The 14233-nt window shown below is 59.4% G+C and overlaps 1 protein-coding gene across 1 annotated transcript in view; it reads left to right on the top strand.

The window, feature by feature from the left end:
• Positions 1-5935: 5935 nt before the first annotated feature.
• Positions 5936-14233, top strand: part of TGM2 (transglutaminase 2) — a 13134-nt gene continuing 4836 nt past the window's right edge. The window contains exons 1-6 of the mRNA XM_057365994.1: positions 5936-6115; positions 8497-8676; positions 10794-11036; positions 11767-11885; positions 12635-12763; positions 13211-13391. Of these exons, the coding sequence (XP_057221977.1) occupies positions 6106-6115; positions 8497-8676; positions 10794-11036; positions 11767-11885; positions 12635-12763; positions 13211-13391 (862 nt within the window). The 5' untranslated portion in view covers positions 5936-6105. The remainder of the gene's footprint in view (positions 6116-8496; positions 8677-10793; positions 11037-11766; positions 11886-12634; positions 12764-13210; positions 13392-14233) is intronic.

The following is a 14233-nucleotide window of genomic DNA, read 5'->3' as shown; positions in this document are numbered from 1 at the left end:
AAAAGAATATCAAAATTGTTGGATACAGAAGATGACAAAATCAGCCCAGACAAGTGGAGGGCTTGGCACAGATCCCAACCCCAGGGAATGACCTTCTCTTCCCYATGGCAGTTCCTGTGGCCCCAGCAGAGCAGACAGGACCTGGGCTGGCACAGAGCAGGGAGCTCTGACCCGAGACAGCCATGCACTCTTCCTGCCCTCCTTCTCCTCCTCACCACCAGATTCCCATCAAGCCCTGCCTTGCAAACTGCGGGGGCTGGAGGGTAACTGGGTTCAATCRTGACGAGACAGAGGGAAGAGGCAGAAAAGAAGAGGAAGAGCAAAAGGCACTGGGGCTCCCACGCTCCTGGCCAGTGCCACAGCTGTGCCCTGTCCCAGTCGAGGAGGAAGTGTGGRAAATGGGTGATGAGGCAGAGATGTGGTGACAACAGCTTGTGGGAAGTGACAAAGCCCCCCAGATGAGCCCCCAGCAGCTCTGATGCAGCAGAGYCGTCACAGGCCATTCCTGCCCCTGGCACTGGGGTTCAGCCACAAACACCCACGAAAGTTCAGAAGCACAGTTGGGGAGTTGGTCCGTGCCACAGTGGGAACACTGTCATGCCTGGATTTGTCCTCCTGGGTGGCAGCCAGGGCAGTGGGTCTGGTTTCAGCAGGTAAACACAGAGACAGCTCYGGGTGCCAGAGGGAGCTGAGCTGTGGGACAAGAGCTCTGTCCTGGCTTGGGGATGTGGCTGAAAGCAGAGATGTCCCAGAGAAGCTTTGTTATCACCAAGCAGAGCAAATGGAGGTCCTGCCCATCAGCAAGCTGAGGTTGCTCTGGGGAGCTGCAGGATGGCYGTAAGAAATGGAAAACTGAAGAAAATCAGTGATACCAAAGGAAAACAGGAAGGGTGAAGGGCAACGCCAAAGGGTAGAGCTCCGAGGGCTGGACGTAACTCAGTGTGATTTGAGCTGGCCTGGGAAAGGCCAACCCAGCTGCTTTCCAAAATCCCAGCTGTGCTGCATCCCGAGGGATGGATGGATGGATGGATGGATGGATGGATGGATGGATGGATGGATGGATGGATGGATGGAAACCACGCCTGTGCCACAGTGCTCGCTCAGGCGCCCTGCAGACACCCACCCTGGGAAGATGATGACGGGACAGTCGGGCACAGGTGACCTGCATGGGGGACACGCACGGCTCACATGTTAGCCCTGGGGGCATTACCCAGCTTCAGGCATTAAATCTGGACAGGTGAACTCAAAGAGGAGCACAAACACGCTGTGCACCAACTGAGGAGTACAGATCCTCCTGTTCCCCCTGCAGACCCACTGGAGCCTGYGAGCTATGAAGGTGGTGAGGGATTGCTGGGGAGCGGCACCTCAGGGGAACAGGCGCCCTGGAGAGGGAGGGAGGGCTGAGGGTGTTCCAACAAACTGCTGGGAAATGACAACCAGAGGCTGGAATTCAGCTCGCACCAGGTACAGCCAGATCACTTTGTGAAACTCGTGTTTGGCTCGTGGTGGTCCTGGCACTGGACATGAACCCATCCTGCAGCACTGCAGCCCACTCTCGAGTGTGTCACAGAGGGACTGGCTTTGTGGCCATCCCGGGGCCAGCAGCRAGGAAAGGCTTGGCACAGCTGGATAATCCACCTCCCCTGCATGCGTTGCTGCTGTCCAACACAGGACCCACCTCYAGGAACTTTCTTGGGAGCCTCGCCAGGGAAGCTGCCAGCCTTCCTGCCCCCACCGTGCTTGCAGACCCAGTAAACCAGAAGATTTTCGAGAGGGTTTTTTTCTCTCATTTCTTTTAAACAAAAATAGAGACTCTGCCTAAAAACAAAGACAGTTACATAATGCATTTCTCCTGAACCCCCCTAGAAACGGGAGGGGGTGCTTTGCACCAGGACTCCCCAGAGATGATGATTATCAGCTGCTGGACTATCCCTCCAGGCCATGCTGGTTCAGGCTCCGAATTTTTCGGGAACAGCCTCTGGCTCAGGCTGTACGTGAGCTGAGAGCCAGAGCCCGGGACTGGATCCGAGCCCACCAGCACATCCCTCCCGGCACATCCCTCCCGGCACATCCCTGCCGGCACATCCCGCACGGTACATCCCTCCCGGCACATCCCTCCCGGCACATCCCTGCCGGCACATCCCGCACGGTACATCCCTGCCGGCACATCCCTCCCCCTGCCCTGGGACGCCTCCCCTCCACAGCCACCTCTGCCCTGTGGCTGCGACACCGGAGCACACCAAATCTGCCTGGGGGGCCAGGTGGAAAAACAATCTTATTTCCCTTAAGAAGCCACTGCTCCTCCCAAAGGAAAGGCTGCCCATTCCCTGCCCTGCTTGGCCTGGCATGCAGCTGGGGACAAGCCCCCCTTTATGCCGGCTCCAAACCCCAGCACCTTGGGAGCCCCACACTGCACTGAGCCCGTCTTGCTCAGCCCTGGCCCAGCGCCAGAGCTACCTGTTGCAGCCAAACCCCAAACCAAAAGTGGTGCTGTCACCAAGGCAGCCGCTGACCTGGCCCGAACTGCCCGTGCTCCATCCTCCCTCGCCCCAGCCTTACGGACCCTTGTTTGCTACAGGTCTTTTCCTCCCCGCTTTGGAAGTGCTTTTCCATTCCCCCAGATCAGAGGTGTGAGAGGGGCAATTGCTGCACCTGGCATGCCAGGGTGCCCACACACAGCCCCCAAAGCTCCCCACTGGCCCTGTCATCACGGGCATAAACCCCTTTGTCGCCAAGTCCCAGCCCTGCAGGGCCCCTCACAGAGCCCACACCAGCTCCATGCCAGGTTCCCCACCCAGGTGATCCCTTCGGGGGCTGCAGGAGCTCGGCTGAGCGCTGAGCCCGGCCAGCACCCGGGGCGGGAGCGCCGCAGSAGATGGGCAGAGCTCCTCAAGGCTGTTGGCGACTCAGAGCAGACACTGCCCCTTTTCAGGGGTTGTTTATCTGCCTGCACAAGGGACTGAGTCAGGATGTGCGGGCTCTGGAGGGGCTGCAGCCGCCCCGGCACACACCCAGCGGAGCGAACAGCGGCTCTGTGTGTGCGGGACGAGCGGCAGGGACCGGCACGGCAGGGACCGGCACGGCAGGGACCGGCGCGCTTTGAAGCAGCTCCAGCAGCGGGGCGGGGGCGAGGAAAGTCGCAGTCCTGCACTGAACACCTTGGGCAAATGAGGAGTTATTCTGGGCTTCAGCAGTGCAAACACCCTCTTAATGCAACCTTGTCTTAGTGAGGAGAGTAAAAATAACCCCGGTAGTGTGGCTGGCCTGCCATGGGCGGCATTTTCCAGTGCCTGGGCAGACAGATGCCTCCGCGATACAAGGTGGCGAGTGAAGTGGGCACTAAAGCCGGAAACGGGGGAGGTTTCCTCTTGGTGAGGTGCTGGGGCCGAGCCCAGGGCTCCCTGGACAGTCCCTGAGGGACAGCCCTGAGTGGACAGAGCCAGGGGACAGCCCCAGGGGACAGCCAGGCACTTGTCTCCTGCCACTTCTGCCCCAGCTGCCAAAGCAGGGACAGGTACTGTGAGTCGTTCCCGTTCTGTGCTTGGCCAGTAAACCAGACAGAACACAGCCCCAACAGCCTGGCCAGCTCCAGACAGCCCGGCTGGCCCAGTCCCACACATCCCACACACTCTAACACCCCACACATCYCACGCACTCCAACACCCCTTACAGCAACAAACTGCTCGTGCTTCCGAGCCGAAAAATGGCCGTTTCCAATTCCTCCACAGCCGTGACTGTCACACATTAACTCAAGCAAACAATACATCCCGAGCGTGCACCTCCGCTGAGAGTGCATCCAGAGTTCACGCTCCATATGGGAGGAAGAGCGGGCTTGTGCGGGYACAGCCGAACCCAGCGCCCTGCAGCACCAGCCCAGACACACTGGCACTTGTCAACGCCGGTGGCAGAGGCTCCTGAGCCCAGGAAGCAGCCTTGGGAGCAAGGCCAGCTYGGAGCGGGTGACACCAGCTGTGAGCTCCCACGGCCACCAGCCCTCCCCAGCAGCCTGCCAGGGGACAGCAATCCTTGTGGCCCTGATGCCCAGAGAGATGGGCAGCTTGCGGGACTCTCGCCCCTGCTGAGCCCTCCCTGCATCCATGGGAACAACTCGACCCAGTGCTGCCCATCTGGGGTCTGGGAAGAGGAAGAGGCTGTCTTTTTCAGCATCTGTTCTCGAGTTTGAGAGCGTAGGACCCCAGCATGACAGGGGCACACTGACAGGCTGTTCCTGTGCATACCTTTCTGCAGTGAGGTGGCACTGCTGGGGTGAGGAGGGCCCTTCTGGCCCCTGGTGCATCCCCACCACCACCACCTGCACACCCCCAGTCCACACAAAYACACGGTGCAGTAGCACATGAGTCGTTTCCATTAAAACCAGCTGTCCCGAGCTTTCTCTCAGCAAGGATTTGCTGTTCCTGCTCCAACCGCTCTCCCCACCCCCTTAAAGATGGTGATGGAGGAGTGGGGGATCCCCCAGCCATGGCTGCATTGCAGGGCAGCATTTCTGCAAAATGACCATGTGCCCCCCAAGCAGGACACACCGAGAGCCCCCCACACATGTGGGGCTCCTCCTGCTCTCTGTCCCCCAAGTGTGGGGAGGGAGATCGAGCTGCTCCAYGCACTTGGGCAATGGGGTACACCAGGACAGTGGGGTTTCATGAGGGCACAGCCCCATGGGGGCCCTGTTGGGGGATCCTGATGATGGATCCCAGCCATCTCAGAGGACAGCACCACMCACAAGGAGGTTCCATTGCCCACAACAGCCCCGGAGTGACACACCAAGCACCAAACCCGGGAGGGGAAGAGGGTGAGGGGTCTGGGGGAGCAGAAGGGGACCTGTCAGACTGAGGATGGTTCCCAATGRCCAGGCTGCACCACCCTGCACACATCCAAAGGCCAAAAGAGGGCAGTCAGCTCAGGGGTCCACGAGGAACACCCCCCATCCTGGATCTGAGCCTGGGCAGCTTAACTCACACAAAAGAAAACCAGTAACAGAAAAAAGTTATTCCAGAAACTTCTCAAGACTTTGTTGATAACAARCCATGCTGCTGCTAAGGTACCAGTGCGCTCCCAAACCCCAAGATCCCTCGGAGCTGYGGGGTCTCAGCACTCTGTCCCCAATAGGTGGTCTCCAGTGTGTTGGGTGACCCTTGGGACTCAGGGAGGGCTGGGACAGGCCAGGCAGCCCCAGGCAGTTCCATTGGCAAGACCCGGCAGCAGGGACCCCCAGGCAGGAGAGGGATGGCCAGTGCAGGGGCAGGAGCTTCCACGGAACTGTGCTGGTCACTGCTGTGTGCACACTTCCACGTCCCAGAGCAATCAGTGYGGTTTCCAACACATCTGCTGTCCAGCAGCAAAGTTTTCAACACGTTTTCCTTCCAGACTCCTGACTCCCTCTCTCAGCTATGGGAAGGGGATGCGATTCCCGACAAGCGCATCCCACCAGGACTGGGCAGGATGGGGACGCGGCCAGAGGAGGGAGAGAACTTTATAAGGAGAAAACAGTGCCGAGTCCTGGCACTTCGCTGGGAGCCGCGCAGCCCCTCTCCGCCCCCTTGTTCTCCCCTCCTCTTGATCGGCAGCGGGGCCAGCTCCTATCCGAGGGCTGTGGGGTCCCGGGAGATTCCGGGGGGGGGGCAGCCCGGGGGGCTCCGGGACCTGCTGCTTTTCCTTTTTTTTTTTTGTTTTTTAAAAGATGAGTTACCTCTTAATGCCAAATTACAGAAGATTTTTCACTATACATTTGTTTTTATCTTTCGGATTTTTGCGATTTTTTTTCTTTTGCTTTTCCTTTTTTTTTTTTGTGTGTGTGTGTGTGGTTGTTTTCAATAGGTGGGACCTAAAACCGCCGCGTTTCCTGGAAACTTTGTTTTCCCTTTCTTCCCTCCGCCGGCCCGCGGTGGCGGGGGGGCGCGGGGGGCGGGCGGGATAAATGGGACGGGCAGTGGGGCCGGACAGCGGCTGGTGAGGGGCAGCTTCCCCGACATCCGGACCGCGACGAGGAGCGGCATCGGCACCGACAGCGCTGCCRGCGGCACCGGGACAGGTACCGGGACAGCAGCGGCGGCGGCACCGGCAGCACCCGCAGCGCCCAGCGCCGGCACCATGGCCGAAGGTAGGACAGCGGGAGAACCCCCGCAGGTGCCGGGCTCGGTCCCGCTCCCGRTCCCGCTCCTCTCCAAGCCCCGAGCGGCCGCACCCCTGTCCCAGCCGGGGCTCGGTGCCCCCGCTCGCTCGGGGCTGGAGCCGGTCCCTGACCCTCACCGAACTCAAGGGCGATGGGGAACGGGAAAGACTAAAGCGGGACGGCGATAAACGAACCCAGCGGGGTCCGTGCGGGCTCCACGGCGGTCTGTGCGCTTCCCTACCGACTCTGCCCCGGCGCGGGTGTCGCCAGTACCCGTAGAATGAAGTTTGGTGCTATTTAAAGGTTTCCCGGTAGAGGAGAGTGGACAGCTGGGCCAGCAGCGTGTGCCCACGTCTTGACAGGGTGAGGGGATCTCAGGAGGCTCAGGCAGAAATMGAGCTCCTGATCTTCGGGAATCCCGCATGCTTGGCTCTTCAGGGTAGAGACAGCCCCCACCTCCCAGAGAGCTGCCCCCAGAATCCCAGACACGGGTGTGTGTGATTCCCACGGGCAGGCAGCCCTCTGGGTGAGACGGCAGCACTCTGCTCTGCTGTGACAGTGCCGCAGGCTGTCCTGGCTCCCAGCGCTGCTGTAGCAATACCAACGCCAGTCCCTCGGGTCAGACACTGACACAGACACAAAGCTGAGACACTACAGAAACACAGAATTAACCAGGTTGGAAAAGACCTTTGAGAGCATCAAATCCAACCTATGACCTAACACTACCTTATCAGCTAGACCCYGGCACTAAGTGCCACATCCAGTCTTTTTTTAAACGCCTCCCAGGACAGAGGCTCCACTGCCTCCCCGGGCAGCCCATTCCAATGCCTAATCACACTTTCTGTGAAGAATTTTTTCCTAGTGTCCAGCCTAAACTTCCCCTGGCACAGTGATGCCTCTTCTTGTCCCGAGCACACCGGGCAGCTCCTGCTCCTGGGTGCCCCAAACCCTCCAACCACTTGCAGCACCACAGCCCCCTTCCCACCCACCTCTTGGCACCCATCGGTTTGRGTGGAGGCACCTGTGCTTTGAGAAATCTGCTTTTTGCTGAATCTGCCGAGGATGATAACCACAGTGMCTGGGACAAGGAGGAGCCCTGATCCTGTTCTCTGAACGCACTTATTGAGTTTGGCTCCCTGTCAGCCGTGAGATTCCACTTGTACAGTCCGTGTTCCGTAGCACAGGGCTGTGCTGCTCTCAGAGGGGGAGGCAGGGAGGGACAGGGCTTGTCTGGGCTCTGTCCCCACTTCACAGTTCTCATGGACTGGCTGCAGGGTCGTTGCCCTTAGCTATGGACAGCTGGAGCAGCTCTCACATTGTTGTGGGGACAGTGACAATGCCACAGCTCCCGCTGGGCCTATATGGCAGAGTGACCTTGCCCAGAGAGCCAGAGGTGGTGTTTTCATTTAGCTCTGGTGAGCTCATGGGCTGCTGTTTTCATTTGGCATTGGTTCCAGGAGGGCTCGGTGCCTACCAGGGCCGGCACTGGGATGGGCATGGCCMGGGAGAGCCGTGGCATGGGGCAGCAAGCTGAGTATTGCCCACTGATGCACCCAGTCCCTTGCTGGCTCTGAGCTTGCCGTGTGCTCTCCTACACGTAATGCTTTTGTTTATTGTGATTAATGTGTCACTGGCGAGCAGTCAGGGGTCAGTGGCCCCAGGTGATGATGAATGATATCTCACTGCTCCAGCACAGCGCCCAAGGAAGTGSGGACATGGCTGTTGGTGCTTTGGCACAGCAGCCTGCATGTGTTTGGGACATCAGAAACCCTCTGTCACCAAATCTACACATGCTCTCACCAATTGGTCAGCACAGTGAAGCTGCTGGAGACCTGGCTGAGGCACAGGAACATCCCGGGCATTCCTGGGCTCACTCAGCTGCAGTGCTTGGGGTGGGGGCACACAGACAGCAGCCCCACTGAAAGGCCCCCTGAGAGCAGAGCTGAGCGCTGGGCTTTGCTCATGTGCTGGTGCCATGAGACACAGGCCTGGCACTGCTGTGGCAGCACATGTGGTACCATGGAGGCAGCTCCATAGCTCTATGGCACCACACAGCAGAGAGCTGGGCAAAAAGGCGTTGTGAGCTCGGCTGCCAAAGCTGTGCCCCTCGCACAGCACACGAAGGGACCCCAAACCTCAGAGCACTCCTGGAAGGATGCTCAGAGTCTGGCATGGATACAGTGCCCTCCTGGAGAGATGCTCTGCCAGGCACATCCAGGAGCACAGGCAGTGAGGGTGGGGGAGGCTCAGACCCCTCACTGAGATCCCAACCCAGGGCTCGGGATGGGCTCCAGCCACCCGTCCTTCCCAAGGATCAGGGCTGTGTGACAGTGCCGGGCTTAGAGCTGTGTGTGCCACTGCCTTGGCAGATCTGCTGCTGGAGACGTGGGACCTGCACTGCGACCGCAACGGGCGGGAGCACCGCACGGCGGACATGGGCTGCAAGCAGCTGGTGGTGCGGAGGGGACAGCCCTTCACCATCACCCTGCGCTTCTCSGGCCGTCCCTACGAGGAGGGAGTGGACAAACTCGCCTTCAACGTSGAGACGGGTGAGTGCTGCCACGTTYGTGTCGAGAGGGAGGGCTGTGTAAGTGTCACCACCCTCAGGTGTCACCACAGGCTCACCTGTGCTCCCCCAGGGGATGTGTCCCGGCACCTGCCCCGTGTCACACAGTCCCTGTCCCCCACCTGGGAAAGGCTGGTGCTGTGTGCAGCTTTTACATCACAAGAAAAATGGGTAGAAACTCATTTCCCTAATGGGAGTGGAAGTGACAAAGAAATAAAAAGTCACCAGCGTCATCACGTACTCCCCCCTCCTCCTCCCAAGGCCAAGCCAGACTCAGGGCATGCTGGAGCTGCCAGCTCACCAGGAGGTACCTTGGCTGCAGCCAGGACCTTGCCCAGCCCTCTTGCCCTTCTGAGAAGCATCAGCAAAGGGTGTCTTTTCAGCCAGGGGTATCACAGCAATTCTGCTGATGGGCTTCACACCCAGCCCTGCTGCCCCTCAGACATCCCTGGAGCGGGGTTTGCTCAGGAAACACAACACTGGGGAAAGGAAATGTTCCCATGGAGCCCCCCAGCGCAGCCCCCCGAGTTGGGCCAGGGCTGGGCTGTTCCTCTCACAGCCAGGGCTGGATGCAGCCACCGGGCAGGGGCTTGGCCCCGCCAGCTCAGAGCAAAGGGAGGGGAAACTATTTCTCAGGCAAGAGCTATTCTGGGGATGAAGCACCATGCTGAGTCAACCCGGCCAGAATTCAAAGTAAAACTGCACCCAAGTTTCCTCGCAGAGTAAAATTCTCCTTTTTCAACCCCAAAAGCTCTGGTGACAAAACCAAACGCAGCTTCACCCTAAACCAGCAGCTCCACGGGGGCTGTCCACCCACTCGCACCCCCGAGTTTCTCCAGGCGTGCTACACCAGGCAGTCCCTGGATTTTGCAGGGGGAGTAGCCACAGGCACAGCCTCCCAGGCCAAGGACCAGGCTGGCAGAGGCTCCTCTGGGCTGGAGCCCAGCCCCAGCGCTTGCAGAAAGAGGGCAAAGGTGCTTTAGTGCTCGCAGGGACACGTGGCAGTGCCACCCCACCGGCAGCGGCCCCAGCACATTCCTCACCGGGGCCGGACCCGCAGCCCTGGCAAGGCAACGCTGCCAGACCTGTCCCCCCGTCCTGGGACAGCAAAGCCACCAAGAGCATGTGCCACCTCCCACGAGAAAGAGGGAGGGGAGAATAGAGTGAAAATAGAGCTGTTTTTGCAATAGCCGTGTTGGCAGAGCCCTGCTCAGGTGCCCGAGTCCAGGGGGATGTTGTGGGCTGAGGAGGGAGCAGGAGGAGGAGGAGGAGGAGGAGGAGGAACGGGCAGGCTCCTGTGTCCGCCCAGCCCACGGCAGCGCCGGGCTGGCTCTTGCCAAAAGGACACCGTGAGCTCAGCCCATCCTCCCCGAGAGGAGAAATTGTGTCACTCTCATGAGTTCACGAGTATTTTTGGTGACTGGCCTGGCGCCCCGCCCACGCMGTGGGACAGCAGGGGCTGTGCTCCGGCAGGGGACAGTGGCACAGTGGCACCACAGGCTCGGCTGCCGGCCAAGGCTGTGCCCCGGGGAGCTGCGGGGCCGGGCAGAGCTCCGGGGAGCGGCTCTGGAGCTGGCTCCGTGCAGGTGGCTTGGCCCTGGCTGCAGCTTGGAGGGGCCGGCAAGGATCGCAGTGTCCTGGGCTCGGCGMTTTGGCCACTGAGGTCATCTCTAATCCTGGCCAGCTTGCAGCATCGCCTGAGGCTGCACGCTCGTACTGGGGCACACAGTGACAGGGGCTGGGGTCATGGCCGGGCTCTGCCAGCCCCTGTGCCATGGGCTGTGGGTCAGGGACACACAGCTCGGAGCAAAGGCAGCAGTGGGGTGCAGCTGAGAACAGAGAGCTGGCCCTGGGGTGAGCGCCTGGGCAAGCACCTCCCGTGTCTGCTGGCCCAGGGATGCCCACAGGGCGAGTCTGTCCCTTCCCAAACACAGAGACACGCCTGAGCTCCCCACAGCTGCCCTACCCCGTGCCCTCAGTACCCGAYAAACCACACGGTGAATGTTCCCAGGCTGGGACAGCCAAGGTCCAGCAGCTCCCCTTGGTGCAGCCTCCATGGCAGGGGCTCCCGGGGCGAGCTGACCTGCTGCTTCCTGACAGGGCCCTGCCCCAGTGAGACATCAGGAACCAGCTCCCACTTTGTCATGACGGACTGTCCCGAGGAGTCGTGCTGGAGCGCCGTGATGCAGCAGCAGGATGGGGAGGTTCTGTCTGTGTCGCTCTGCTCCCCGCCCGACGCCCGCATCGGCCGCTACAGCATCACCCTGGAGGCCTCCACCGACTACCAGGGCTCCAGCTTCCAAATCGGGGACTTCTTCCTGCTCTTCAACCCCTGGCACCCAGGTGAGGCTTCCACCTCTCTGAGCCCAGGGATTCCAAGGTTCAGGGAAACCTGGGATGCCCCCCAAGCTGGTCTCAATCCACTGCAGATCCCAGGTGTTCCAGGCCCTGSTCCCAGCCCAGGTCTAAGCAGAAATCCTCACTTTGGGCAGCCAGAATCWGCGTGGGAGTTCAGCTCAGTGCTGCAAGGTTTAACAGCCCTGGGATTTTCCTCTCTCCGTGTCCTTCCCCTGCTCCTGGACTGCCTGGTTTCCGGGATCTCAAATGCTCCGTGCTGGCTCTGCAGAGATAAGGGGCTGTAGGAAGCTCTGYTCAACCAGGGCTGTGCCGAGCACTGGGGATGGACGTGTGGGGTTTCCTTCTGCAAACATTTCCAGTAAATGTTGTTTTAATGCGAGTGAAATTACTTGGTCTGGGCTGAACCAGCACACCCACTTCCACTGCTCACTGCAACCCCAGGGAAGGTCTCCCTTTCTGGGAAAAGACCCATCTCCATTAAATAAAAGGGAGGAAAGACAGAAACATGAGGAAGAATGAAAAGCAAACCACAAACCCATTGACATTTTCCCATCAGCCCAAATCAACCTGGGCTGAAATTCCTCAGCAGCTGTTTAAGGCATGAGCAGTTCCAGCCCCTGGTGCCTCATTTCCCACCGGATCCGTGCACAGGGAGGGGGTCAGGAAGCTGCAGTGCAGGGCAGAGCCCTGTCCCMATCACTGGCTGTCCCCACAGAGGACACGGTTTTCATGCGTGACGAGAACGAGCGGCGCGAGTACGTCCTGTCCCAGCACGGGCTCATCTACCAGGGCACCTGTGACTACATCTTCTCCATCCCGTGGAACTTTGGCCAGGTGAGAGGGACCCCTGGCTGACCCAGGACACAGGGACTGGTGCCATGTGTGTGCCTCTGGCAAACATGCACCCCAAATGCTCTCAGCACCTTGGAGGGCAGCCACGGGTCACAGAAACCGGAATCTCATTTCCAAGGGGAAATGCGCTGACTTCAAAGCGTGRCAGGGCAAGGGGAGTGTTTCCATAGCTCCTGGGGCCCCATGGCCACATGTCCCTAATCGGGGTGGCCCTGCTGTGCCAGGAGCTGGTGCTTGATAACAAATTCCYGGGCACCGTGCCAGGGGTGCTGATAAGGCAGCGCCCACACCCCGAGCTGCAGTCCCCAGGGCACAGGGGTTGCTCAGCGTTCCTCCCCGAGCAAAGGGCTGGGGGCCCGCAGGAGTGGGGGTGCCTGTGGCCTCCACAGGATCCGTGCCTCAATTCAAGGAAGGGCTGTGACTCAGCCGTGATGGGAAATGGGTTTTCCCGCAGGTCAGGTCTATGTGCTGAYCCCTGTGTGGTTGCAGGAAGCCGGATCCAGCCCCAGTACGTAGGCAGGAGGTCACCCACGGTCTTCACAGGCAGAGTGGGGACAGGGGGGACATCACTCAGCGGATGCTGGCCAGGGAGGGGACCCTGAGGATGTGTGACTGCCTGTGTCCCTCAATTCTGCTGGCAGGGGCATCACAGTGAGCCAGAGAGGGAGGACAGAAGGTGGCAGAGCCTCAGCGGGGACCTCACACAACCTTTTGTCCCTTCTCTCCACCAGTTTGAGGATGACATCTTAGCCATCTGCCTCAACATGCTGGACATAAACCCCAAACATCTGCGGGATCAGAACCGGGACTGCTCGCGCCGCAATGACCCTGTGTACATTGGCAGGGTGGTGAGCGCCATGGTGAGTCCGGGGTGCAGCCTGCAGGCTGTCCCCACCACCCCACATTCCCTGGGCTGCAAACMCCCCCAGCCACAGCTGTGACAGACAAGGTGGCATTTGCCATCTGCCCCARTTACACCCTTCTTCTCCTCTGGGGTGTTTTCTCTCCTTTCCTTTTATTGMTCCTTTTWAGRGGATTTTAAGAGWGATGAATAGGAGGGGTGGGCRCAGACCATCCCAGGAGCAGSKWTGGGATWATCACCCCCAAATTCCCAGGCAGGAGGACATTTTTCTAAAATTCATCCCTAATTAGCACCATGTCCACTCACATGCCAGCGAGCTCTTGCATGGGCACAGGGTGCTAATGTGGGTGACAGCACGTGAGACTAGGCAAGGGCTCTTCCCCTCCCTCCCCAGCCTGCTCCTGCCCCTCCAGCCYTCCATCCAWCCCCTTTTCTCCTGCCACAGGTGAACTGTAATGATGAGGACCAGGGGGTGCTCTTTGGGCGGTGGGACAATCGCTACGATGACGGGATGAGCCCCATGGCCTGGATTGGGAGCGTGGATATTCTCAAGAGGTGGAAGAAGTTTGGGTGCCAGCCAGTCAAGTACGGCCAGTGCTGGGTGTTTGCTGCTGTGGCGTGCACTGGTGAGAGCAGACGTCTCTGGTGTCCCCTTCCCCACTGGACAGCGTCACCCATCTCCCCCCAAATCCCACTCTGGCCCCTGCCCACTGTCCACTCCTGGTGCTGTGTCCAGAGGGAAGAGCTGGGGCTGGCTGCAATCAGCCTGCAATGATTCCTTTGCAATTAGGTCTCTCTTACTCTAATTTGTTAAGAAATAGAGGGAAAAAATTATAGAAAAYGGCTCTGTTTTTTCAATCAGCACTGCCTCCCTGGCTGGGCAGCAAGGGAGAGACTGGGGCAGGATGAGGTGAGGGAAGTGGCTTTAAGGCCAAGTTTGCAATAAAATCACGAATGCACTAAGATCAAAATAATGTCATGGCCACCAGGGCAGCCAGGCTGGGGRAAAAAGAACAATTCCAACTGGCTGCTGCTGGGAAAATCTCACATATGCTCGTGCAGCTTCGCCCCAAGAAAAACGCTGCCTGTGAGCGCATTGATGTGTCACAGACAGACGAGACCCTTTTTAGAAGAGAGAAATAGCAGGAAACTAAAGTGGATTTTCAGCGACTCGCGGAGGTTTATAGCCTTCCTTTGAAGCGCTGTAACTGCCTCCCCGCTCCCCRGGGAGCTCCCTGCGCAGCGAGACAGCTGGGAGATGAAATCCGGGGTTCAGCACGGCTGCCCGCGTTCTACCTCCAAAGCTCTTGCAGATGCTTTCTGTGCCTTTTTTCTGCTGCAATATCAAACCCATCAGGCTGTCAGAGCCAGGTGCCACCCAACTCGCCCGTGCACAGCGGCTGCGGGAATCAGCTCCTCCTGGGGATCAGTCCCCAAGCACCCCTTTGGAAGGCAGAGGGAAGGGCAG

Source organism: Malurus melanocephalus, unplaced genomic scaffold (assembly GCF_030028575.1).
Source record: "Malurus melanocephalus ecotype Western Australia unplaced genomic scaffold, MMel_1.1 scaffold_59, whole genome shotgun sequence".
NCBI classification, from domain to species: Eukaryota; Metazoa; Chordata; class Aves; order Passeriformes; family Maluridae; genus Malurus; species Malurus melanocephalus.
This window is presented reverse-complemented; position numbering and strand designations above follow the sequence as displayed.